General features: G+C 37.1%; 2 protein-coding genes across 2 annotated transcripts in view; both read left to right on the forward strand.

Annotated features, from left to right (window-relative positions):
* LOC108277262 (ubiquitin carboxyl-terminal hydrolase 32) overlaps positions 1–12,472 on the forward strand; it is a 30,682-nt gene extending 18,210 nt beyond the window's left edge. The window contains exons 22-34 of the mRNA XM_017489842.3: positions 1,441–1,614; positions 3,295–3,469; positions 3,650–3,801; positions 3,886–4,003; positions 4,233–4,441; positions 4,600–4,784; positions 5,530–5,616; positions 5,708–5,828; positions 6,212–6,403; positions 6,548–6,785; positions 8,770–9,164; positions 10,163–10,255; positions 11,211–12,472. Of these exons, the coding sequence (XP_017345331.1) occupies positions 1,441–1,614; positions 3,295–3,469; positions 3,650–3,801; positions 3,886–4,003; positions 4,233–4,441; positions 4,600–4,784; positions 5,530–5,616; positions 5,708–5,828; positions 6,212–6,403; positions 6,548–6,785; positions 8,770–9,164; positions 10,163–10,255; positions 11,211–11,384 (2,313 nt within the window). The 3' untranslated portion in view covers positions 11,385–12,472. The remainder of the gene's footprint in view (positions 1–1,440; positions 1,615–3,294; positions 3,470–3,649; positions 3,802–3,885; positions 4,004–4,232; positions 4,442–4,599; positions 4,785–5,529; positions 5,617–5,707; positions 5,829–6,211; positions 6,404–6,547; positions 6,786–8,769; positions 9,165–10,162; positions 10,256–11,210) is intronic.
* Positions 12,473–12,809: 337 nt separating this feature from the next.
* Positions 12,810–26,708, forward strand: LOC108276549 (fibroblast growth factor receptor homolog 1). The gene is made up of 12 exons (XM_017488311.3): positions 12,810–14,573; positions 19,798–19,921; positions 20,139–20,226; positions 20,324–20,507; positions 20,593–20,731; positions 20,815–20,913; positions 21,622–21,782; positions 21,870–22,007; positions 22,852–22,963; positions 23,068–23,167; positions 25,082–25,181; positions 25,384–26,708. Exons 2-12 carry the CDS (start codon positions 19,798–19,800, stop codon positions 25,420–25,422), a joined length of 1,284 nt encoding a protein of 427 aa, XP_017343800.1. The 5' UTR covers positions 12,810–14,573; the 3' UTR covers positions 25,423–26,708.
* The last annotated feature ends 333 nt before the right edge of the window (positions 26,709–27,041 follow it).

Here is a 27,041-nt window from a genome sequence, read left to right on the forward strand (position 1 = left end):
GTGCTTTCTTGAGCAGGGGGACCTTGCGGGCGCTGCAGGATTTCAGTCCTTCACGGCGTAGTGTGTTACCAATTGTTTTCTTGGTGACTATGGTCCCAGCTGCCTTGATATCATTGACATCATCCTCCCGGGTAGTTCTGGGCTGATTCCTCACTGTTCTCATGATCATTGCAACTCCATGAGGTGAAATCTTGCATGTAGCCCCAGGCCGAGGGAGAGTTCTTTTGTGTTTCTTCCATTTGCGAATAATCACACCAACTGTTGTCACCTTCTCACCAAGCTGCTTGGCAATGGTCTTGTAGCCCATTCCATTGTGTAGGTCTACAATCTTGTCCCTGACATCCTTGGAGAGCTCTTTGGTCTTGGCCATGGTGGAGAGTTTGGAATCTGATTGATTGATTGCTTCTGTGGACAGGTGTCTTTTATACAGGTAACAAGCTGAGATTAGGAGCACTCCCTTTAAGAGTGTGCTCCTAATCTCAGCTCGTTACCTGTATAAAAGACCTGGGAGCCAGAAATCTTTCTGATTGAGAGGGGGTCAAATACTTATTTCCCTCATTAAAATGCAAATCAATTTATAACATTTTTGACATGCGTTTTTCTGGATTTTTTTTGTTGCTATTCTGTCTCTCACTGTTCAAATAAATCTACCATTAAAATTATAGACTGATCATTTCTTTGTCAGTGGTCAAACATACAAAATCAGCAGGGGATTAAATACTTTTTCCCCTCACTGTAACTGCCGCTCCACACCAACTTCATCTCTGCCTGTGCTGTGAGTTTGAGTCGCTTAGAACGTGCATTTAGCACGACGCGCGCCAGATTCACTTTGGTTTTACGTACAATAGTAAAATAAAAAATTCAGTGCAATAGTAATATTACAAAATAGTAAAGTATGTGTGTATATATATATATATATATATATATATATATATATATATATATATATATATATATATATACACACACACTTATATATTTATTTATTTTCTATTTTAATGTAACGCTTTGTTACATTACCCTGGCATTTAATTACAAAAAAACAACAACTCATAAACACTGCTGTGAGGGGGTTTCTAATACAGCTGCTGAGGGAGTGATGGTAAATTCGATATCTTTTGTTCTCTTCTTGACTGCCGTAATCCATCTCTCTATTTTTTTTCCTCTCTTGGAAAGTCATGGGAAGGAAATACTGGATTTTTTTTTTCTTTTTTTTTTTCAATGTTGGAACATATGGTAATGCAAAAAAGATATTTGCTCTGGTCTCCCATACACCTCTATAGAAGTTTACTTAAACCCTGAAATGGATGTATATGCATGAACACTGCTGATACCTGCAGATACACTGTGACAATATCAAATGGATTGGCATTTGAAATGAACACCTCAGTGTTTTCTCTTATTTAGTGTGCTTTATCTGATTCTTCTCTGCACCTGTAGTGGACTATAGCAAAGTATGCGCCACGTTTTGATGGCTTCCAACAGCAAGATTCTCAAGAACTGCTGGCCTTTCTGTTAGATGGCCTTCATGAAGATCTTAACCGTGTCCATGACAAACCCTACGTGGAGCTGAAGGACAGTGATGGCAGACCTGACTGGGAAGTTGCATCAGAGGTTAGTACAGCTCTAAAAATTGTAGAAACAACAATATGGCAAATTTACATTACAATCTAGTGCCCGTGTAGTTTAGTATATTGAATAGTTGATCTGTTTAAACATGGTAGCTTTTAGTTTTGTGATTTGGGCAGCTGTGCAAGTCATTTTAGCTACAATGAGCAGTGAGAAGTGCATTGCTTTCATGTTGTACTAATGGAAATCAGGAAAACACAAGTTCTGAGATCATAGTGACTGCAGCTATTACGCTAATTTGTATTTTGTACGTTTAAATAAATTCTTATAACACCGCTTGATGAATTCTGTAATCTGATTGGTCAGAAGGTGTTCATTTTCTATAACACCATGGCTCAGACAATAGTTCTGGCTGTAACTCAAATCACAGGTTTATATTCATGTGCAATTGAATAAGTTGTAGTTTCTATAAAAAACAGCTAATTCACAAGGACTTGCATGGTGGACACTTCACAATAATCCCAGTGTGTTTAATAATAAACAAATGATCACTGTTGTTATTTAATAAATAAAAATGTATAATCATTGACCTGGTTGAGAAGCATTTTTGGAATGAGTCACCATTGTCAATACTTGGTCACTGTTGGTGTATTTTCCACCATGGGAAATTATTTGGCATCTTTGGTTTCTTTATAACATGACAAGTTGCACAAATTTGCATTACTGACTTTAAGGGGGCTTTTAGACTGGCAGTTTAGTCTGAAACGGAGCACGGTCTGCATGGAAAAATTGGTATGGTGAAAGCCCTCATGCGGACCAGGAAGCGCACGGCGGTACCGAACCCGAGACTCCTACCTCTGTAGAAGGTGGTCTAAGTTCGGCTGCACTGGAACTGTGCCGCGATTCCCATGAATGTGAACGCAGCTCGTACTCTGGTCCGCATTTGTTCAGGAAGAAAAATGCTGCGCATGTGTTCTAGCCGATGATGACATCAATAGTTTCCACAGCACATGTTTACCATGAGTGGCAAGGGATTTTGTGAGTCACAGAAGAGGTCCCCTGCTGCGCATTATATCTGCTGCACATAATAGCACCAAAAAAAATAAAATAAATAAATAAATATATATATATATATATATATATATATATATATATATATATATATATATATATATATATATATATGAGAGAGAGAGAGAGAGAGAGAGATTTTAAATAAATAAAAAATAGGGTGTCGCGTTGTCTTCTCGGGAACAATCACACTCTGATTCGGACCGCAGCAAACGGTTGCTGTAATGTAGGTGAGATAACAGAATCTGACTTTCGCAGATGTTATACAGCATTAAATGAAACTATGGTTAAGTATATGTCTTTCATTAATAAATAAAAAAAATTGCCGTGGTCTAACAGGAATAAAACATGCTGTTATAGGAAAATAATCTACTTCATGGCAGGCCATGTGACACCACCCCACCGTTGATTATTTTCTGATAACAGCATGCACTGGGAAGATTTATTCCTTAATTCATAGATACTGTAACACAGGACATTTCAGTGGTATCAAACCTATTCACAAATGTAAAGTACTATTTTGTGTGTGATATGAGGGATTCATTTATTATAATATCATTTATAATAATTACTGCATGTTAAGAAAATAATTGCACTGAAGTTGTGATCTTCAAAATAGTGACCTCACATCTCGTGTTCACTGTGTCATGTCAGGCGTGGGAGAATCATTTGAGAAGAAACCGCTCTATTGTGGTGGACCTGTTCCATGGTCAGCTTAGGTCTCAGGTCAAGTGCAAAACCTGTGGCCACGTTAGTGCTCGCTTCGACCCATTTAACTTCCTTTCCCTTCCTCTGCCCATGGACAACTCCATGCACCTTGAGATCATAGGTGAGTTTGTGACATGATTGCATCATTGTAGCTTGTGAGATTTGCACAATATCCTTAACAAAATGAATCATGTATGATGTGCAATACAGTTATATGGTGTGCTGTGTGAGGCACTGTATGTGCCGACTTAGCACAGCTTGTGTTACTTAACACCGTTTATGTTTGGGTGTCTTCTTACAGTTATAAAGCTGGATGGCTCAACGCCAGTGAGGTACGGTCTTCGACTCAACGTGGATGAGAAATACTCCGGCTTGAAGATTCTGCTAAGTGAATTATGCCATCTGAGACCAGAACAAATTCTCCTGGTCGAGATCCATTTGTCTTGTATTAAGGTGCTAATTGTAATTCAGCAACCTTCCTGCTTCCTGAGGGCTGTGCTGTTTATGTCTCATCATGACTAAGTGTTTCTGTTCTAGAATTTCCCATCCGATAATCAGAAAGTGCGGCGTGCTGTGAGTGGTTTCCTATGTGCTTTTGAAATCCCACTGCCCTCTACACCTTCGCCAGACTCCTCACCAAAAGAAGCAAGCTCTGGTGAGCTCTGATGAGCCCGATGAAATTTAATTTGATCAGTAATATACCCTTTAGCTTTTGCAGCATGAGGGCAGTTTTAAAGTCTGTAAAGTCTGATGTCATAGACGTTATCAGCAGCTCATCAGTTCATTACTGTGGGGTTTTTTTTTTGAGTAGGCTATAGGATTTGTAGTTTATTTCTTATATTTTATTTATTTATTTTATTTCTTAATGCTTCCTATGTTTATAGAGGACCTTCCGAAGGTTTCAAATGGAACCAGCCCAGCAGTCTCCAGTGGTACATCTCTGAGGCTTGACATAATTCCTAAGGGCATGCCAAATACCGTGGTTCCCTGTAGCACAGAAGGCAGCCCTGCCAACGGCCTCCCTAATGGCCACATCATGTTGCACCCTGCCAGCTCCTTCACTGGGTACATCATTGCCATCCACCGGAAAATGGTGAGAGCTGGTTGTTAAAATGTCATTTAAAATGCTTTCCTCTAGGTAAAATTGAGCTTAGCATTTCTGTTTAGAATCATACTAAATATTACAAAATGCATGAACTGTTCTGAAAGGCAAACTTTCTCATGTAATTTGCGTTTTTTTTTTCCCCCTAGATGCGTGCCGAATTATATTTCCTGTCTTCTCAAAAAAACCGGCCCAGTCTGTTTGGCATGCCACTAATTGTTCCCTGTACAGCAGACACACGTGGTCGTGACTTGTACAACACCGTGTGGACACAAGTGTCCCGATTGGCTAGCCCTCTGCCCCCTCAGGAGTCGAGCAACCATGCACAAGACTGGTCAGTGTCTCAGTTGTATGACAGAATGGATGATGCTGGTTTTATTTCTTGCCAGGACTTATGCTGTAATGGAAAGGAGTGTTGTTTCTTAAGCTGCAATTTGTTTGTATTCTTCTCCAAATGCCTTGTGGGTTATGTGTGAAACTTGCACACAAACCTAAACGTGGTGAACGTAGAAATGCCGTTCAATGTTCCCATCAGTGTTCCCATCAATGTACATCAATGTGCCTGTGATGTGTTGAGGCAGTGTTGTCAGAATGTAGTTATTTTTGAACTGCCAGCATGGATTTTTTTTTTTTCCTCTCTCTCTTGTTAATTTTTACATATGTTCTTTATGACAAAATGTATAATAATACAATCCTATTGTTGAACAACTATTCAGGCAGACCATTTGCTTCACTGCGTGTTCGTTGTGCTGTTTTTGAACATGCATATCTGGCAACCCTGCTCATAGATCATGCAAGAAAAAAACATGCGCAAATAACATAAAAAATTCAACAGGTTAAACAAGACTTGACAATTTTCTAAATTTTATACACGGAGTGTGTTTAGTAGGCAGTCCCAGATCCAGTTTGCATGCTAAACTACACCCTTATTAAATTGAATGATAATCCCATTCAATGACCCATTTTGCCCATACTTATATCTGGCCTTTACTTTTCGCAGTGCTAACCCTGTGAAAGGTTTCAGAACATTTTGGATAGTGGATCTAAAATTTGTATTTTACTGTTGTGCTTTTCTTTAGTGATGACAGTCTGGGTTACCACTACCCCTTCACCCTGCGTGTTGTACAAGGAGATGGGAACTCTTGTGCCTGGTGTCCGTGGTATAAGTAAGAGTGAAGGCTATAAAATTCACGGTGTGTTAATGGGTGGATTGTACCATCATATGTGAAACATTGATCCTCTCTGTCTTGTCGTCAGGTTCTGCAGAGGCTGTATAATAGTGTGTAATGATGACAGGGCTATTGTAGGCAATGCTTGCATAGCTGTTGATTGGGACCCTACTGCATTGCACCTCCGCTACCAGACGTCCCAAGAGAGGGTAAGCTATGAATAACAATCCAGAGTAGGGCCACTGAGATTTCCAATGGGGGATTAAAAGGAGGCCCAGAGAGCCATTTCCTTATGTTGGTGTTGATCACTTATTGTATATCAAGTCAATTCGATTCAAGTGGTTTTTATTGTAATTTCAACCATATATAACTGGTACAATACACCGTGAAAGGAAACACCGTTCCTCCAGGACCAACAACACAGCACAGAACTACAAGAATCTACACACACCAACACAGAACTACATAAAATGCATGTGTGCAACAGGCACAGTAAAATACCATGCAGTGCCGACCAGCACATAGTTCTAGTGTGATTAAAGGATTCCTTGAAAAATGTTGACTTGTCTTCTCTATTTTTGGTATTCTGTAGCTGGTGGAGGAGCATGTGAGTGTGGAGCGGAGTCGTCGTGCTCAGGCAGAACCAATCAGTCTAGACAGTTGCCTGAGAGCCTTCACCACCGAAGAGGAGCTGGGTGAAAATGAGCTCTACTACTGCTCCAAGTGCAAGACCCACCGGTTGGCCACCAAGAAACTGGACATCTGGAGACTTCCACCAATACTGGTACTAATAGAGCACTTCTTCCAGAGCACCAAGCATTGAAATCTGTGTTATTGCAATCAAGAGAGATTTCCCTGTGACTTTCTATTTGTATAGTGTGCTTCTCTTTGAATACTACCATGTTTTGTTTTGTTTCCCCTGGTGCAGATTGTGCATTTGAAGCGGTTCCAGTTTGTCAACAATCGCTGGATTAAATCTCAGAAGATCGTGCAGTTTCCCAGGGATAACTTTGACCCAAGTGCATTTTTGACCCCACGGGAAGTAGACCACAATCAACAGGGGTGGAGAGGTGGTTTGGCAGAGGAGCTGTCCGAAAAGGAACATCGGACAAATTCTGGAGATCCACCCCCAATTCCCACATCACTCAACGTTAATAATATTAAAGGTCAGCTCATCACACCAAACAAAGTTGAGGCTTTTATTCAGATTCAGGGGCGTTAGCTGGACTATTAATCATCCGGGGCTGAGTCGAGATTCTTCTCCATGTATTTTTTGAAATACATCAGAAATGGTTGGATTTATCATAAAACTTGCCTCAGGTGTTGTTACTGTTTATAGGACTACCAGACCGGTAAAATATAAAACTTTTTTCTAACTAGGCACAACTAAGCTATGGGTTTAGCTGCTACAGTGCCATGCAAAGTACATTTATATTTCTTTATGCTCTGCTCATATTATGTCCATGTAAACTGGAACTCTCAGACATTTACACACCTTGTTTTCCTGCTCATCATCAGAGGATGTTACTGTTTCAGTTTCAATCTCTTTACTGGTTTAAAATTTTTTTTTTTAAAAATCTAGCGATCGGCAGAATTGAGAGCTGTCCGCCAAGAAGACAAGTGTTTCAGCATATTTTCCTGTAAACCCTGTCTGATTGGTCTCGCCTCCGTTCATTGAAGATATAATTCAAATATAAATTACAACACCGCCGTCTTCTTTTACTGACGTTCAGTTACGTAGTGACAAACCGCTTGGGGGTTACAGCCCCCAATGCCCAGGCCAGGTTATGCCCCGATTCAGATTGAAGTTAATTTCATGGTCTGTTATGCAGGGCTGGGAATGGAAGCAGTGAGATACAATCCCTGGTCCATTTGTTTACAACGTAAAACAACAACAATAACAACAACAAAAAACGAATTTTATAAAGACAGAAATATTTGTGGGGAATTCATTTTATTGTGAAAAGCACTCACATTGTCAAAGTCACAGCAGCATGTAAAATGTAAAATTTTTTTAATAAAACACTCAACAGCAAGTGTTTTTGTAATTAATATTAGAGATGCACCGATGCTTAATTTATCAGCCGATACTGATAACTGATTATTCAGAGTGATATTGGCCGATACCGATTAGTTCTGCCTTCTATAGTTCTTTAAACTTAATAATTAATTCCACAATTCTGAAGGAATGCATATAAAAACTTTCTCTTGATTTCAACAAATTGTTTCACAGTAACTGGTCTCATAAACACAAAACACATTACTCTAATCTTCAGAATTGAGTTAATGTGTTAATGTTAAAGTAAGATTTATGAACTTATTGAATGTTATTATTTCATATTAACATTGACAGAATTCTAAAAAACCTCCTGTTAGTCTCACTCACTCGCCACAAACACAAAGCATTTCTACTTCATTATTGACATCAAACTGGTAATATATAGGCCTAATATAAACCTTTTTTGATTATATTAACTCATTAACATTAACTGCATATGAAACATACCACTCTACAAATTTATTTTTCTGTGAAATATATGCTACTTTTATGTTAAATTAGACTCGACTCCGCTTCACTGCTGATCACTTCCGGTGTAAAATTTGATTAGTGCAGAGCTTACAGAGATTACAAACTGCAGTTTTGTCATCATTCCACACAAGAGACATCATCTTTACACACAGCACGAAATCGATGTGTTTTCTCGCCCTCTGTTGATTGACAGGATATAATCGGCCCTGATCATCGGATGTTTCTAAACTATCGGCCGATGGCCCATAGCGTGAAAAATAGCCTTTATCAGCCGATACATCGGTGCATCTCTAATTAATATTTTATATAATATATAACAAACAGCCTACAATTATCCAGTGTTCCATGTCAAGCTATTTTTATATTTGGGGGGAAAAAAGGGGTCAATGTCAGCAATAATTTGAATGGAAATACAGAAATTTGAAAATGCCCATATATTTCTTAAAAATTTTGATCACATTTGGAAAAGTTGCCTAGTGATAGAGTAGATGTCAGCCATTCAGGAATGTGCATAATTTTTTTTACAAAACATGATGGGAACTAATTAATGATAAGAAATTGGTTAAGTTTGAATATAGTTTAATTTATGGTTTCTAATATCCTATGTGCGTGATCCACAGATTCCCTGAGCTCTGGTAGGTTGTTGTCTTCCTCCCTCAGTCGAGGCTGCAGTCCGATCAGCAGCCCTAAAGGCGACATGTGCAAGCAGGGGCACAAGAAGGCACCCCGGCAGGACTCACGTCTGCAGCTGTCTCTCAGTCGGGAGAGCCTGGACAGTGGCAGAGAAAGTCCAGTGGAGCTGGAGCACATCAAGTCTGAGAACCAGAATGAAGCTGAAGCTACAGGCCTGGACTCCGCACTGGGGGATGAGCCAGTCAGAGACTGTGATAACGCTACGACAGTTTCAGAACTGGAGAGCAATGGCTGCACTGAGGACAGCATAGACCTGGAGGCCTCACAGGACCAAAGAGACAGGATCTGTCTGGAGCCTATCTATGATCTGTATGCAATATCGGTGAGTATCTACACATTGACACTGGTCCTCTGTGTCCAAAATTACTGTCCAGTAAGATGTTGATTTTGGTATGGGCACTTCATGTAGTGCACTTCAACAAATGACCTGTGTGTGTGATAGGAAGTTAAATGGGCTCTGTTTGGTATGTAGGTTTACAATATACAAATATAAGGTATACCATGTACATACTTACTATATTCTATTCCTAATAGTACAGGGGTGGACAAATCCGTAGCCCAGGACAAGATTTACTGTTTAGTTTTTTATTTGTAGTTGCCTAGCCGACGATTAGGTTCAACAAACCTACTCCTTATTGACTTTTTCAGAACAAAAGTAGGCCTAATGCACTTCATGATAGTGCGCTATAGCGAACGCATCTGAAGCCCATTGGCTGAGGTACGATCTGGATGACTGTGGAACTGTTCTTACCAGACTGATTAATTGAATGCACAGATGATGAATGATTTTTTCAGAACCCAGGTGAAAACTGAGTGAAATAAAGTGAAATACAATGCTATAATATAACTGTCCTGCTTACTAAACATGGCTTAACATATCAAGCGAAAAAAAGGACACTAGTCAGATCCTAATATCTTTTAGGTGCTCTGCGAGCACGACAAATCTCATAGCCGAGATTTCGGTGTGAAAACTTGATGTGCTACGTGATTGTATACTTGTTTCTTTCCTTTGGTCTGTATTAATGTACGCTCTAGTTAACTAGTTACATTATACTGTTTAGTCAAGTTGGAGCTTTCACTTCTCACTGCCTGGTGAGCTAGCTAATTAATGTAGGATTTGTCCAGTATGCAAGAATGATCATTTCACAGGCTGTGACTGACCACCTGTCAATCAGATTCCATTGTAGACTGTTATTAGATTTTTTTTTTCTTATATAGTCATAAAGGGAACGAGTGCTGCGCAATATGCTTATTCAGTTTCAGAAAACAACCTTTTCACAACCTAAAACCCTTGTGTGGTGATGATTTGTGTGTTTGCAGTGTCACTCAGGGATACTCGGAGGAGGCCATTACGTCACATATGCCAAAAACCCCAATGAGAAATGGTACTGTTACAACGACAGCAGCTGCAAGGTAAGTGTTCTCACAGGAGCCTCCAAATATATGACCGTCTCTTATATATTTATGGTGGCGCCATTGGGAATCTGTTTCTGTTAATGCGTACAGTGCACCTATTATAGTTTTTCAAATATTACCTTTCATGGAGTGTGTTATAGAGCTGTTTGTAAATGTGAAAATGTCTGAAAAGTTTCAAAAATCAAAGCGCACGACAAACGGAGTTATTGACTCCCAAAAGAAGGAACCGATTCTGAACAGCTGAAACGGGTCGTTAGTAATTCCAGAGTAACTTCCTGTACGAACCTACGTAGGTTTGTAACAAAAAGTCCTGGATCTGGTTTTCATCGGCTGCTCTCAAACAGATGGAGCTGAAACTCGTTATGGTAATGGGCGTTTCCTAATTGAAACACACGGACAGCGGTAGACCAATCACAACAGACTGGGACATCTGAGCAATCAGAGCAGAGTGTGCTCTCTGAAAGGAGGCGTTTAGAGTGAATCCTTTAGAACGGATCATCGAACCAGTCGTTTGTGACACGGGGGAGGAGGGGGAGGTAATGCTGCAGTTTAAATTATGCGCATGAAAGTGTTTTTTGACTTTGGACACATGTAAATCTATTGTATGAGACCTTTTAAAACAAAATCAGGCACATTTCAAAACCATAATAGGTGCACTTTAATGTAGCATTACGACTAACAAGACTCTTTCAGGCTTGAAATTAGTAGAAATGTAAAGAAATTGGTTAAGTAATCTTTATAATACGAAACACTAGATTAATTTGACCTATATTCAAGATATTTTCACTTCCTAAGATGTAATTTATTGCAGTGTAGCTGCAATATGATGTTCAGAGTAACAGACTAGCCCACCCCCAGCTTGTAAAAAAGATAAATTTATTTGTTTGTTTATTTATGTAGTTATGTATTTATCTTCTGCAAAACTGACTCCATTGTGAACCTGTTTCTGCAGGAGGTGAATCCAGAGGAGACCGACACCGATTCGGCGTACATCCTCTTCTACGAGCAGCAGGGAGTGGATTACTCTCTGTTCATGCCAAAGACTGACGGGAAAAAGATGGCTGACACCAGCAGCATGGACGAGGATTTTGAAACAGACTACAAGAAGTACTGTGTTGTTCAGTGATGCCTGCGCTCTCATCGGTGTCTGAGAAACACCCAAAACGATCCACTCTCTCAGATTGAGAAAGGGTTTTTTTTTTTTTGTTTTCTTCCTCTTTAACTTTTAGCCAAACTGTGGTACTGTCAAATTCTTTTTGGCTTGCACTGTCTGACAAATTGAGAAAATGTCTGTTCTCTTGGCAGTTTGTCTCGCTCACTGTTTTTAATTTCTATGTGTTAACCTGTGAATTTTTTCTTTTTAATGTACAGAATAAATTAGTAAGTGCCGGTCACATACTGTATGAAACATACGTGACAAAGGATAGTCATTCACATCAATGTGCACTTGGTACTAGTCTATTTATTGTTAAACTTTTAACAGCATCGTGATATTGATTTAAGTATGATTTTTTTTTAAGGAATAATCTTTAATGGTGTCCTGTTCATTGGTATTTTATGTAATTTTATGATTTATTATTATTAATTTCTTTTAAAGAAAGATCGGAAGATTCTAGACATCGTATTTTGTTGATAATTATGTATGCACTTTTCTATGCTTTAAGTTGCTATCTTGGTTACATTCTGCAATGTTGCACATCTTGAATGTCATTCCACGCTCGTTTACAAAGTGTCATCGTAGCATATGGCATAACCGTTGTGAAACGTCGGGGTTTTTTTTTGTGACTCGAACAGTTTTTCTCTGTGCCAACCTGATTTTGTTCATCATCCTGTAGTACAGTTTGTGCCACTGTGTTGTCAATGTTGTCTTTGCTCAGGATAACGAGAGTTATAAATTGTGTTAGCATGCCACAGAGGAAGCGCCTGAGCACTTTATTTATTTGTAGCTTACAAAAGAACAAAAAAAAGTAAGAAATTGGACCCTTCGACTTGTCAACTGTTTATTACTGAACATAAAGCATTTTACAGTGTGGACCTCTGTGCTCTAATATTCACTCTGCTCAGACAAATCTGAGATCAGTGAGTTAAACAAGTACAGATATTAGTATTGTTTTTGATTTTGTTACATTGTGCCACTATTTGACATATTTAACATCAAGAAGTTGGATTAGTAAAGCTTGTCGAAATAGTATTAAATATAACCCAAATGTGAAACCCTAGCCCTGATAATCCTTCTTCTGTGTCTTTAACTGTCTCGTGTGTTATGTTGAGTGCTAAACTGCACATGGGTAATAATTCTTATGATTGTTCTTTCTCTTTCTTCTGAAATGAGTCCTATGATAGTTGATTGCTACCTTAATAATCTACTACTGAAATGGTCTTAAAAAAAAAAAATCAGCTTTTTTCATTTTACACTAAACTATTTGATGTAATACGTATTATGTTCAAAATCAAATAATTTGCACTGGCTTATTATATACAATGTATATAGCCTATTTTCTTTCTTTCAAATATGTGTAAAAGAATATGAAATTAATATTAAACATTTAGTATGAATGAAAGCAGTGTTCATAAATGGAGTGGATCTAAGGGTGCATAGCGGATTTTGGCACAAGCTGATTGCATACGGGTGGCAGAGCCTGGACTTGTTTCATCGCTCCTTGAGGGTTGGGTGGTTCGAATCCTGCTTCTGCTCCCTGTGCGTGGAGTTTGCATGTTCTCCCCATGCTTCGGGGGTTTCCTCTGGCTACTCCGGTTTCCTCCCCCAGTCCAAAGACGTGTTATAGGCTGATTGGTGTTTCCATATTGTCCGTACTGTGTGAATGGGTGAATAAATGTGTGTAATTGTGTCCTGCGATGGGTTGGCACCCTGTCCAGGGTGTCCCCCGCCTTGTGCCCAGAGTTCCCTGGATAGGCTCCAGGCTAAGCAGTATGGAAAATGGATGGATGTTTTCTGCATGAAGAAATACCAGCCAGCTAGACATTCTGCATGTATTAAAACTTCATAGATAGCATCTGATGATTCTAATGGGCTTTATTTGACTTTAACTCTAATGCCATTTACAATGTCAAGAGAGAAGAAGTGACAATAAAATGACATCTTAACATGTGAAAAATACTTTGAATATAGTCTAATCCAGGGGTTTCCAAACTTTTTTAGGGCAAGGCCCCCCAAATGGCATTAACATTTGACCGAGGCCCCCCTTTTGCAAGATGTCTTTAAAACACATTAAAAATACAGACTTCTGAATATATCCCCCCTTTTTTTATTATTATTAATAATTACATCTTACATCTTTACATTACATTAGGAATTGATTGTTTGTGTGTGTGTGTGTGTGTGTGTGTGTGTGTGTGGTTGTCTGAAAAAAAAATCATGTATTTATTTTTACACCAAATGGTTGAGGCCCCCTGGCGGCCCCCACTTTGAAAACCACTGGTCTAATCTATGTAGAATTTCTACTCATTTCAATTGATAAATTGTCTTATTCTATTCGCAAATCATTTTGTTTCTTTCTAGACAAATGCTTAAATTAGCAAATATATATATATATATATATATCACGACTGACAAGACTATTTCAAGCCTGAACTTGGTAGAAATGTATAAAAAATGGTTTAGTAATCTCCTGTTTGGTTTATTATAATCTTTATAATATATACTAGATCAATATGAATATATTCAAGATATTTTCACTTGCGAAGATGTCATTGTTTGCATTGTAGCTTTAATGATGTTCAGAGTAACAGACTGGCCCACCCCCATCTCGGAAGAAAGATAAAGAAGGTTACTATAGTTCATTGCAAGCATACTATTTTAAAATGCTCCAATCTTACAGACCATGAGAAGAACAAGCATTTTCTTCTGCAAAACTAACCATGTCTGGGGGTCTTTTCATTTGGGAATAGACTTCTTTGGGTGAACTATCCTTATTTAATAATTTTATTGAATGTCATTCATGCATAGACTATTTATTTGTGTTTTTGATTAATGTATTATTAAAGAAGGCTTGTTTTCTTCCAACTTTTCCATTTTGCACACTGTAATCAGTGTTTGTTTGGATCTGGCTTTGATGAGGTCTAAAAGAACCTTCTTATCTAGTCAATGTTTTTAGGCTTGATTTTTGAGATCAAGTGCATGCTTACAGGAAACCACAACGAAAGTTGAATGTTCCATAGAGAGCAGTAAAGAATTCAGCTATAGATTACGAAAGGAAAGTAACACCCCTCTTTACCCCAAGAAGAACCATGAAGCGAAACTAGATGAAACAAACTATGAATGGTTATGATAGCAGGTTGAAGTTGATCTTCACTGGTAGGTTTATCTATTTTAATCTGCAGCTCTTTTATTTTGCCATTCTCTTAGCCTTTTTTTGAGGGTACATACTGTGACCATCATGTAAAAGCTAAGTGATTCATAATGATGATGATAAAGTTCTATTCTATACCAAATAATATTGTAATCGTGATCAGAGGTCAAATGAATTGAACTGATTTAACTACGTTTTACTCCAGGTTGTGTTAAACTTGTCCCACTGATGTCCAAAAATCAGCTTGCTCTCAAAACTATGTCTTTTAATTATGAAAACATATTGACTTGACAGACATTCACATTGCACATTACCAAAATTGTGTTTTCTTGTCTTTCTTTCTTTATTTATTTAAAAACATTGACTAGATAAGAAGGTTCTTTTAGACCTCATCAAAGCCAGATCCAAACAAACACTGATTACAGTGTGCAAAATGGAAAAGTTGGAAGAAAACAAGCCTTCTTTAATAATACATGAATTTTTTAAATTTATTTATTTTTTTAAAGCAGCATTCGCATCCATATTTTCTGGTTTTATGGATAAAATGTCACTTAAAGTCACAGTATTGATATTGATAGGAACTTGTTAAAGTTACAGCTGGCTGTAAGACCACTGATCCAGTGTGTAAAATTTGGGACCACCTTTGAAGGCAGAGAAATATTAATACATTATAAACATGTAATTCAGAAAAAAGCAAAATGCATGAATGAATGTGTCATGTAAGGCAATGTCTATGTGCGTACTACAAAACATAATGTTTTAGAAAATGCTTGTGTGTAATGCTTATACACGTTTGCACTTTTTCATGCAAAGTGACAATAATTGTAGACATTTAAATATAGAAGTGTTAGAATCTGCAATTAATCTCAGAAGCCAAACCTTCATTACCTTTATTTATTTCAATTTGCAGTAGTAATTATAATGCAATCATGGAGACGTTAACCTTGGCATTTATGTTAACATTCATAAGCATGTAACTCTGAAATTAACAGCTAGAACATTTTTTAAAATTAACTTTCCAGTAAATCTTTACCAACATTACTTCAAAAAAAGTAATTAATTACTCATGATTAATTACAGTGTCAAATTTGTACTTAAATTACTGACTAATTACTCTGTCTGAAAAGTAATTGCATTGCTCATTACTAATTACTTCTTAAAATCCATATCAATCTTGACCACATGGACAATATAAACGAAACTCTTCTTTTAATTTAAATTTGAGTCAAATATGGAATAGTTTAACCTATTAACCTGTGAGAACCCAGACCCGTTTCTTCTTATAGGAAAAATATGGGGGATATGAAAGTGACCATATAGAACACATTTCCGAAATGCTTTTTGAAATACAACCCCTCCTTATGAAAGATCTATAATGTTACACGTGTCACATTGGGCGTTTATAGTAAATATTTTATGTTACATATATGTTACATTGGGCGTTTTTTCCTCAACTGGAAAAAAAATGAATTGTCAGTTTTTTGCTTAATAACAGATTTTCCTATTTATTTGCTTTTCCATAACATATCAAAATGATTACTTTGCTGGGTAGGTATAACAAAAAATATATATATTTTTCAGAAATAATACAGTTTTAGCATTTTATTTGCTTTTCCACTAAATATTTTAAAACTACATAACTGTGAACATTAGGTTTAACAACAACAATTTTTCAGAGTTGACACTGGTTTCCCTTTTTATTAGCCACAACATATCCCAAAACTATAACTTTGATGGTTATAGTTATGTAGTTACACAACAACTTAATTTTACAAAAAAAAAAAGACAAAAAACAAACAAAACAAAACAAAACAAAAAAACAGCCTTTTTACTTTCATTTCCATAACATATATCAAAATGATACCTTTTCCGGGAAAGGTTTAACCACAAATTAAAACATGAAAATGTGCAAACTGAATAAAAATAAATGACTACCTCACACTGGAGGTCTTCTCGACAAGCTAAACATGTAAACAGTGCAACAACATTGTAAAAACATGTCCCTTGTGCAATAAAACTGTAAGAAAGAAAAACCCAAAACGCTCAGTATAAGCAAAACTTTTCCACCAAATTCTCTATAATCAAACCATTGTTATCACCTTGTTAAGCATTCTTGGAAATTTAGCCTAGTGGAGATGGAAGCATTTGAAACAATTTCTTTCCTCAGTGAAGCAACGACGCACATCACATTTCTCACAGACAGTGGTGGTTACATGGACTTTGCAGACTTTGCAATGGTGTCACATTTCGCATCCCAGTGTGCAACCCGGTTGGTGTGAACATCATCTGGTACTCCAACATGAACTCTCTTGGGTGGTGGTGGTGATTGTGAAGATGTGCCGTGAACTGTTGGGTGACCCCTCTGTGAATTCAAAAGAACCAGGCTAGTGGCAACCTCTGCCTGGAAGCTCCTTTGTTTCAATGGCTTTTGGACACCAAGTAGTTGATAGTCACGGCGGTAGATCAATCATGCATTAACAAGGCCCAACATGATGGTTTGGCAGAACAAGTAGAGGCACCACCTACATGATCTCATATGGTATTTGTACCTCGTGACACATGCATCAAGGAAGTCTATTCCCCCCATGAATTTGTTTTACTCCTTCATAATGTGTGTATGTTTGTCAGATTTGCTCCAGTGTTGAACTTTGTCTTGAGGTTCAACTGCACAGTAGGATGAGATCAGGGTAACAGATTTGTTGTCATACCACCTGACAATGATCATGCTTTGCTCCTTCTCCACCATGGCATCAACAGATCCTCTGCCTCGTTTGGCAAGACTTTTCTCATCTTCAAGCTGACAACCAGCTAAGCGATTGCAACGGAGTGTTCCTACAAAGTAGATCTGTCACTGAAGAAGCTTGAGAACCAGTGCTAGAGAGGAATTTTTTATTTTTTTGTAGTTTTGGTTTGATGAGAGAGTTTCACACAGCTAAATCACAATGTCACCTCCTATACCATTGGTGTTTTTTCCCCCAGTGCTACCTTGATAGAGCACAAAATCACATAGGATTGCTCATCAATAGAGTTGTGCTCTTCTGGGGTGATATCCAGGCATTGTTTGTGAACATACAATTTTCAGCAGGGTCTGAAAATGGTTGTGAGACATGTTGTCAGCGACCATGGGACACCTTGTGTTATTTTCCCAGTATGCACGATTTCCCGGCATTTGTTGCAAACCCATGCGCAGATAGAGGCCAATCAATATTTCCAATTCGTTAACAGTGGTGTTAACATTTCTCTGAGCTTCATATTTTTGCACACTGTACAAATTAGATTATTCCTTCAGTAACTCAAGCATTTCTACAGTTATGAACATTCTGAAATGCTCCAGGGGTGTGTGAAGATTGTCTGGAGGTGTGACACTCAAGATTAAATGCCTGCAAAATAGGACCAATGCACAATATTAAACTCTTTTTTGTTTGTTTGTTTTAGTTACAGATATGCAAAATTGTTTCATAATACATTTCTTTAACAATTTCATTCATTTGACGTTATTTTTATGTTTACATTTGTTTAAATATGTTTTGAAATGAACTGCAGAAAATACATCACTTCAAAATAAATGAATCAGCTAAATTAATTGAGCAGCTCATCACCATTTTTCTTAATGTGACAAAGACGCCACATCACAGTTTCATCTACTTTTTTAAGGTTAACTTCCCGATGTGACACACATCACTACGATATTTTCATAACTTGTTTTATATAAAGTTGTTCAAGAAATGTGATCAAAACAGGTTAAATGTAATATAGGACATGTTATTAAAACATTACAATGGTTAAATGGGTTGAAACATACCTTAAGTAACAAAAACAAGCCTTTTAAAAAATTGTTAACACTGCAACATGTGCCAACCAGGCAGACCACCATTTTGCAAATTATGTCATGGTAACACAAAACTCACACATTGTCACATGAGGTTCAGTAGATGTCACTTAGGGATTTCCTGCTTAAAAAGGACCTTTCCAGATCATCAGTATTTGTGACACCTTTGTCACTGTGGGTTCTTACGGGTTAAGCGTGGCTTTATTGACCCATTTTTAATACGAAAATGTAAACAAATGAGATAAACTGGCTTAACAATAAAAGCTACTGCTTCGGCGAGGGACCAATAGTGTTTTTTCCCCATGACATGACATAACTTACAGCTAACGAATTTAAAGGGGCTGAGTTAAATAAGAAACCAATTTTATCTTTAGATGATACATTTTGATTTTAAATACAATATTGTTTTATACATGTTTGTTGAAAGTCTATAAATTATGTAATGCAAGTACATCATAAGTAACTATACTTAAAGACAATGACAGACAGACAGACAGGCAGACAGACAGAAGAACCTCAACCATCTGAAAGAATGAAAGAATATTGCATGGAAGAGTGGCCAAAAATTCTAGCAAGCCTTGTGGACAATTATGCAAAATGCTTACAAGAGGTTATTTTTGCTTAAGGGGGCAATACTAGCTTCTGAGGCAAAGGGTGTACTTACTTTTTCCACAGAAGAATATCACATCTACTGATATTCTATTGATTCTGTTGAAGAAATTATTGAAAAAGTTCATTTTCCTTGCGGTTTTTTTCAACTTTATTAATAGGCACTGTTTCAAAGTTTAGCAAATGTTTGCTTGTCCAAATATGTCAAAAAAGCCAACAATTTCCACTGGGTCTACTTATTTTTTCACATGACAGTATGTGCTTTTTGAAATCATTCTTTGTTGTTATAATAACCTCCACTCTTCTGGGAAGGCCTTCCACTGGATTTTGAAGCATGGCTGGGGAGATTTGCACTCATTCAGCCACAAGAGCATTAATGATGTCAGACACTGATGTTGGACGAGAAAGCCTGGCACTTAATCAGCATTTCAGTTCATCCCAAAAGTTCAGTTCAGTGGGGTTGACTGTGTAGGACAAATTTGGCAAACCATGACTTCAAGGACCTGTCATGCTGGAACAAGTTTGAGCCTCTTAATTGCAGTGAGACAAAATCTTAATGCTACAGCATATGAAGACATCCCAGACAGTTGTGTTCTTCCAATTTTGTGGAAACAGTTTGGGGAAGATCCACGTATGGATATGATGGTCTGGTGTCAACACACTTTTGGACATACAGTGTATCATACTGGATTGACCACAGTATTTTATTGTAGAAAATATAGATTTTTTAAAAAAGATTTATTTCATTTTATAATTTTTTTCTTTTACATTTTTTTTCTTTATTATTTCAGATGTATAGGCCTACACCAAAGCAGAATACTGGCATGGCATCAAACTATTCAACAACAACACCTGCCTACACAACAGCACACAACAGCGCAAAGGAAGAAAATTTTAGATGTGAAAAATCATATGGTAAGACAGGATTTTAAGAAGTTACAGCTTTGTGTGTATCCATTAGCACTTAAATCTGTTTGACTGGGTGGTGAAGGAATGAAAAATAAAAGCTGACGTTATGTGTTGTAACTTCATTCTGTGCAATATATATATATATATATATATATATATATATATATATATATATATATATATATATATATATATTTTTTTTTTTTTCAATCTTGATTTTCAGATGGAGAAAGCTTGCTGCTGTGCATAATTATAACTCTGTTTGCTTCAATATTTCTGGTCATCATAATGTCTATAACATGGTTAAAAACGTGAGTTTACTCCTTATCTATGCCAACCCAGACTTCTATATTTCGAAAGCCTTTTAATCTGAGATGCGCACAGCTTAATAGCGTTTAACTCCTCTAGGTATCGGACCATGAAGCGCAGAATTAGGAGTCTGCAGAACACACAGCAGCAGGCACTGTTTCTTCCATCTGCTGAAATTGATCCTTCAGAGGAGAGCTCTAGGCCTAAACAAATTATTACAGTCCAGCTGGAACAAAATGCCATTTCAGCTTCTGAATTTAACCTGCAAAGCATGAAGTCAGCTGTAAGATCTCTCTGGATAGATGTATAAGTGTTTTTATTACAAGAAGGATGACCTAATGTTGATCATCTAAAACTATATTTCACAGAGTTCCTCATTTAACAAAGCTAATCTCATGATGCATCAGCTCATCAAAGCTGGAAAAGAAAGCATGCTGTATAAAGCAAAAATGACACACGGTGCTATCAAAGGCCACACCATGTTCACCTGCAAAATCTACAAAATGGGTAAGGTTTTGACCCTTTAGAATTTTTTCTTGGTTTAAACAAAGACCTCGTAGTTTAGTATGTTTTTGATCTTTGCGTTTTAGCCGCTAAACCCAAGCTGGTCAAAAGGGAGGTTATGATCATGCGGACTTTAAACACACACTCGAATCTGCTACAACTTGTAGACTGGAACATCACAGAAGGTATGATGTGATCTTTCCTGTCATCTTTCCTGTCACACTTGCAAGACACTGCAGGTAGAAATGACAATTCTGGCCGCATCAGTAAAAAAAGTCTTATTTTAAACTGTAGGAACATAAGTATCAAAGCCCAACAGAAAAAATTGATTTCAGTGTAAAATCACATCGTCATATAACCCAGAAATGATGCCATTTTATGCAGTGTCTTTATGATATACAGGTCAATTTCCTTTGTGAACATAATAAACCACACTAACTAGAGTAGAAGCATGTGAAACCACATTTAAAATTTTCTTCTCATCAGGTTTCTTCTATATTCAGACAAATGAAAATCTCGGTTTCTAGATGATTTCTGCGTTCATGAATTTTTCACATGCACATTCCAATTAGAAGGATATTACAGAGGAATTTCCCAAAATGTTGATTATTGCTGGACTTATTTTAGATTTTATACTAAATATATGCCAATTTATGGCATAAAATAGTTTTGTGCATTTCTTGTTATAAATGTTCTATTTACTTGTAGTGTATTTCCATAATCAGTGTCGAAAGTTGTACTGAATAATAAGTTGTGAATAATAAGCAACCGAAAGGATTGCTTTTAGTATATTGTCCTGCAATAATTGCTTATTTCTGTTCAGCTCAATACAGATTCATAAACTTGCTCTGTTATTACATAATAACATAATATTGTTTGTCTGTGTGTCAAAGTGCCCTATATGTTAATTATGGAAAATGTGGAACATGGCAACCTGCACACCTACCTTAAAGCCAATAAAGATAGACTGTGCAAACAGGAAGAGCTACAGCACCTCTTCACCATTGCACTTTACCACATAGCACAGGCCATGGACCATCTGCACTCCAAAATGGTACTTGTACTCAAGCTCCATCTGTATATTCTTCAAGCTACATGACTTATTATAGTGTGATGCATTGACTTGTTATGTGATCATCAGATATTGCATTGCAACCTGGCACTGAGGAATATCATGGTACAGAGATTTCCCCATGAAGTAAAAGTGGCCGAGTTTGGCTTGGCCAGAGACATAACGAGGGGGTTGAGACTCTCGGGAAACTGCGAGAAGACCGACAGTGTAAGGCTTTTAGCTTTCTCAAGTTTAAACACAACATAGGTTATGGCATATTTCAAGTATGGGGCAGCTGTGGCTCAGGTTTTACAGCAGGTTGTCCACTAATCGTAGGGTTGGCGGTTCGATTCCTGGCCCACATGACTCCACATACCGAAGTGTCCTTGGGCAAGACACTGAACCCCAAGTTGTTCCCGATGGCAAGTTAGCACCTTGCATGGCAGCTCTGCTACCATTGGTGTGTGAGTGTGTGAGTGTGTGTGTGAATGGGTGAATGAGACACAGTGTAAAGCGCTTTGGATAAAAGCGCTATATAAAAGTGTGCCATTTACCATTTACCAAGTAGACAAAAAGGAAATATTGTTTGTCTTTGCACAATTTTGCCTGAAAACATCATTCAGTCTCTGTACATTTGCTGGTCATATGCATGACTAATGCTACGTAGTTTGCTAATGAATTAATCAGAAGTAAAATATCCTGTAAGTAACTAATATAACCAATATTTACCAGGTAGCTAGAACTTGACATGCTGCCTAAAAGATTATGTTTGCTGATGGAGTTGGTGCAAGCCTAACTTGGCAGAAGCAATGAAAACAGGCTAACTTAGTAAATAAATATAGCCAGTTAATGTTAGTAAATTAATGGAACTCACCTCAACAGACTTTTTCAAATTAGATGGAGTTCATGCCTTCTAGGGAAGCAATGGAGACGCTTCATTTTATATATGAGTGTTTACTTACTCTAGCATATTGAAATATTTTACTGAGGTAGGGCCAGGGGCGTTCATCCTCAAGTTCCATACTGCAGTGAAGTGGTTTATCCATATTCAGACTCTTGTGTCTCCATACAGAAGCTAATTCCCTTTAGATGGTACCCTCCAGAATACTTCAAAGAGAACTTATACGGATTTAAAGGAGATGTCTGGGCTTTTGGAATTGTAATCTGGGAGATGCAAACATTTGGTAAGTGGAAGGAATAGAGTTATAAAAGAATGTCCGATTATATGAAATGCTTAACGATCCTGTATATCTACTATTGATTTTAACCCTTCATTAATATCTTTTAGGCACTGTGCCATACCCCGACTTGAAAACATCAGGGGAAGTTGTGTCTTATTTATGTGCTGGCCACAGGACACGAGAACCAGAAGAATGCAGGCCAGAATTGTGAGTAGCTGTGGTAAAACATTCTGACTCATTTCAAATTAGAATGATCTGTAATACAGGGTGGAATAATAAACATAATTTTTACTGTTGATTGTGGGTAGATTGTATCATTTCCATGATAGTCAGTATCAACCTCAACTCTCAAAACGCCCAACCATCTCCAACAGAGGAAATGTCAGTTGTAGGGTTTCTCAAGAAACTGAACTGCCTGTAAGGGTGCTAAATTAAACCCTTTTGTATAAACAAAAATGAATATTATTGCCATGGCTGTCAGAACAAAAGAGTCTTTATAGTGTAATATCCATTTGTTCATTAATTCTTCAGTAATTTCTAGATGTGAAGCCTATACCGAGAACACTGGATATGAGGCACGAATAAACGCTGGATGGGACACCAGTCCATCACAGGACACCATTCACACACACATTCACACCTAGGGGCAGTTTAGAGAAGCCAATCCACCTACAGGCCTGTTTTTTGGAGGTGGGAAGAAACTGGAGAACATGGAAATCCATATGGACATAAGGAGAATATGCAAAAGTTATTCTTATTATATTCCTGCCCCAATAACACAATATGTGTAAAACATTGGGTAACCAAAATCATGCTTAACTGGGTCCTATCAATCTGAATTACTTATTGTTCCTGTTAAAGACTTTCTGGAGCATTAACCCTATATACACTCATCAGTCACTTTATCATGAATACCTGTACACCTGTTATTTATGCAGTTATGTAATCAGCCAATCATGTAGCAGCAGCACAGTACACGAAATCATGCAGTTACTGGTCAAGAGCTTCAGTTAATGTTCACATCAAACATCAGGATGGTGAAAAAAGTGATCTCTGTGATTTTAACCATGGTATGGTTGTTGGTGTCAGATGGGTTGTTTTGAGTATTTCTATAACTGCTGAGTTCCTGGGATTTTCACACAAAACAGTCTTTACAGTTTACACTGAATGGTGTGGAAAAACAAAAAAACATCTTGCAAGCTGAGGGTCTGCAGACGGAAACATCCTGTTGATGAGAGATATCAGAAGAGAATGACCAGACTGGTCTGAGCTGACAGGAAGTCTATAGTACCTCAAATAAGCACTCTTTACAACCATGGTGTGCAGAAAAGCATATTGAAATGCACAACACATCAAATCTTGGGGTGGATGAGCCTCTTAAACTGAGTCATGTAAACTGGATAGTTGAATACTGGAAAAAGACCAGTTGATTTTTCTTCTAATCTTCAACGGTCCAGTTTCCATGAGTCTGTGCCAATGATTGCCTCAGATTCCTGTTCTTGGCTGACAGGAGTGGAACCCAATGTGATCTTCTGCTGTTGTAGCCCATCCACCTCAAGGTCAATGTTTTATGCATTCTAAGATGCTCTCCTGCTCACCACGGGTGTAAAGGGTAATTATTTGAGTTACTATAGACTTCCTGGCAGCTAAAGACAATCTGGCCATTTTCCTCTGACCCCACTTATCAACAATGCAGTTTCGATTCTGTGTACACTCTAGAGACTATTGTGTGCGAAAATCCCAGGAGATCAGCAGTTTATTCAAACTAGCCCATCTTATACCAACATCCATGCCACGGTTAAAATCACAGAGTTCACACTTTTCTTCATTCTGATGTTTGATCTGAACATTAACTGAAGCTGAACATTACCTGTATCTGTATGTTGTTTTTTTGCATTGAGCTGCTGCCAACTGATTGAATGATTAGATAACTGCACGAATGTGCAAGTGCACAGGTTATTATTATTCCTAATAAGGTGGCAGTGAGTGTATTTATCAAATTTTCATCAGTAAGGAAATTAAAGATTTATCATAATATTTATAAAAGAACTTATTTTTTAATAATAACAAAGTTAGCATCAGGTATGAACACTGAACAATGAGAATTAATGTATACTGCAGGCTTCAAATGATGAGAGACTGTTGGCAAGACTCCTACATCACAAGACCTTCCTTTATGGATATTGTCAACGTTCTGGAGAACATTCTGGAAAATGATCGTGTAAGTGCTTTTCAGTTACCAGGCTGTAGTATGCAGATATTTCTGAATGTTTCTACTGTGTTTCTTGCCGTAAACACAGACGATAATGATGGGCATCATTTTAAAAGTAGTATTCTTTGTCTAAGAATGTTGTAAATATAAAATATTAATAGGAAACTATCAAACTAAAAGATTTGTGCATATCTGTTTGTGTCATTTGTAGGACTATGTGGATATGGACACCAGCACTGTCATTGTATAAGTCGAGTCTGAAGATCGAGATTAATTATTATAACTGGCGTTAACATCCAAAAATTGATGTTAAATCCAAAAATGGATTGTTGGGTCTGGTTCTACAAATTTTTGATGATTTCGGCAATTTCAATAGATAAATGTACAAGAATTACTATGTATATTTAAGCATAAGTTCACCCTGTGATTACTAGCTTTTGAAAGCTCATCTGTCTGTTTCTAAGTACAATATTACCATATTAACTATGTTGAGTAAGTTGTACTCGGATAACTCTGTGCTGGTTAAAGAAAATAAATTTAGTAGTCAAAATAATGAAGCAGAATGGAGCTGCGCTTGAATGACCCTTTTGAATGACAATCAAAAATTGTAAGGCATTTGCTTTCTAATTGTTTAGTAGTCTAAAGCATTTCATATGCAAAAGATGTATCAAATGTCCCATGTATATAACTACAAAATGTAATTATTTATTATGTGTTGCATTAAAGGTGTAATGATCTAAGAGTTTGGATCGATAAATAAAATAAAAGGCAATGATTGAAATTAATCGATGCAACAATTATAAATCTATTATTATCGAAAAAGAACAAACAACTTGTATGTAAAAATATATTTTTTACACTGATGTGTAGATAATTTAATACACAAGGTGATTTGCCCACAATTCTATAAAATAATCATTCTCTAAGTCATCATCATTTGCAAATTATTTGTAGGCCTCACATATCATTTGGAGGCTACTAAATAGAATTGTATCGAATCGCATCTCATCGTATCATGTCGTTTTGTATTGTATCATATTGTAGCAGATTCAGTGGTATCATGAAATATCAAATCTTTGTTATGAATTGAAAAGGTGTGGAAGTCAGAGGTTTACACTCCGATGTTGCATAGAACGTAATATTGATTTGATCATTTTCATGTTACGGATCAACATGTGTGGCATTAACTGACACAGTACAGGTCATATGTGAATATATGTGTTATGTTTTAATATGTGTGTATATACACTATATATATAAGTTGGGAACAGATTTTTTTTTTCTGTGTGATTATAAGAATGTTTTTTAAGATTGCAAATTAAAATGGGGCATTAAGATGGGCAGTGGTAGCTCAGTGGTTAAGACGCTGGGCTACTGATTGGAAGGTCATGAGTTCAAGCTGCCACTGTTGAGCAAGGCCTGTAACCCTCAGCTGCTCAGATATATAAATGTAAGTCACTCTGGATAAGGGCATCTGCCAAATGCCATAAATGTAAAATTCAGTGTAGTTTATTATTATTTATTTATTTATTTTTACAAAAACAGGACATAAAATCCTTTTCAACTGTACAAGCAAAGTGCTTCTGTGGTTTTTAGTAATTATAAAATTCACTAACCTACATCCTCAAAAGCACTTCATATACAGTATGTGCAGCTTTTCAGCTGCACCCTATGCTACTATGATTACAAAGAATTACTGATGCAGAAATAAACAAGAGCAATAAAAGAAATGCCCATATATATATATATATATATATATGTGTGTGTGTGTGTGTGTGTGTGTGTGCGCGTGTGTGTGTATATATATATATATATATATATATATATATATATATATATATATATATATATATATATATATATATATAT

This window comes from Ictalurus punctatus, chromosome 16 (assembly GCF_001660625.3).
Source record: "Ictalurus punctatus breed USDA103 chromosome 16, Coco_2.0, whole genome shotgun sequence".
In the NCBI taxonomy this organism is placed as follows: Eukaryota; Metazoa; Chordata; class Actinopteri; order Siluriformes; family Ictaluridae; genus Ictalurus; species Ictalurus punctatus.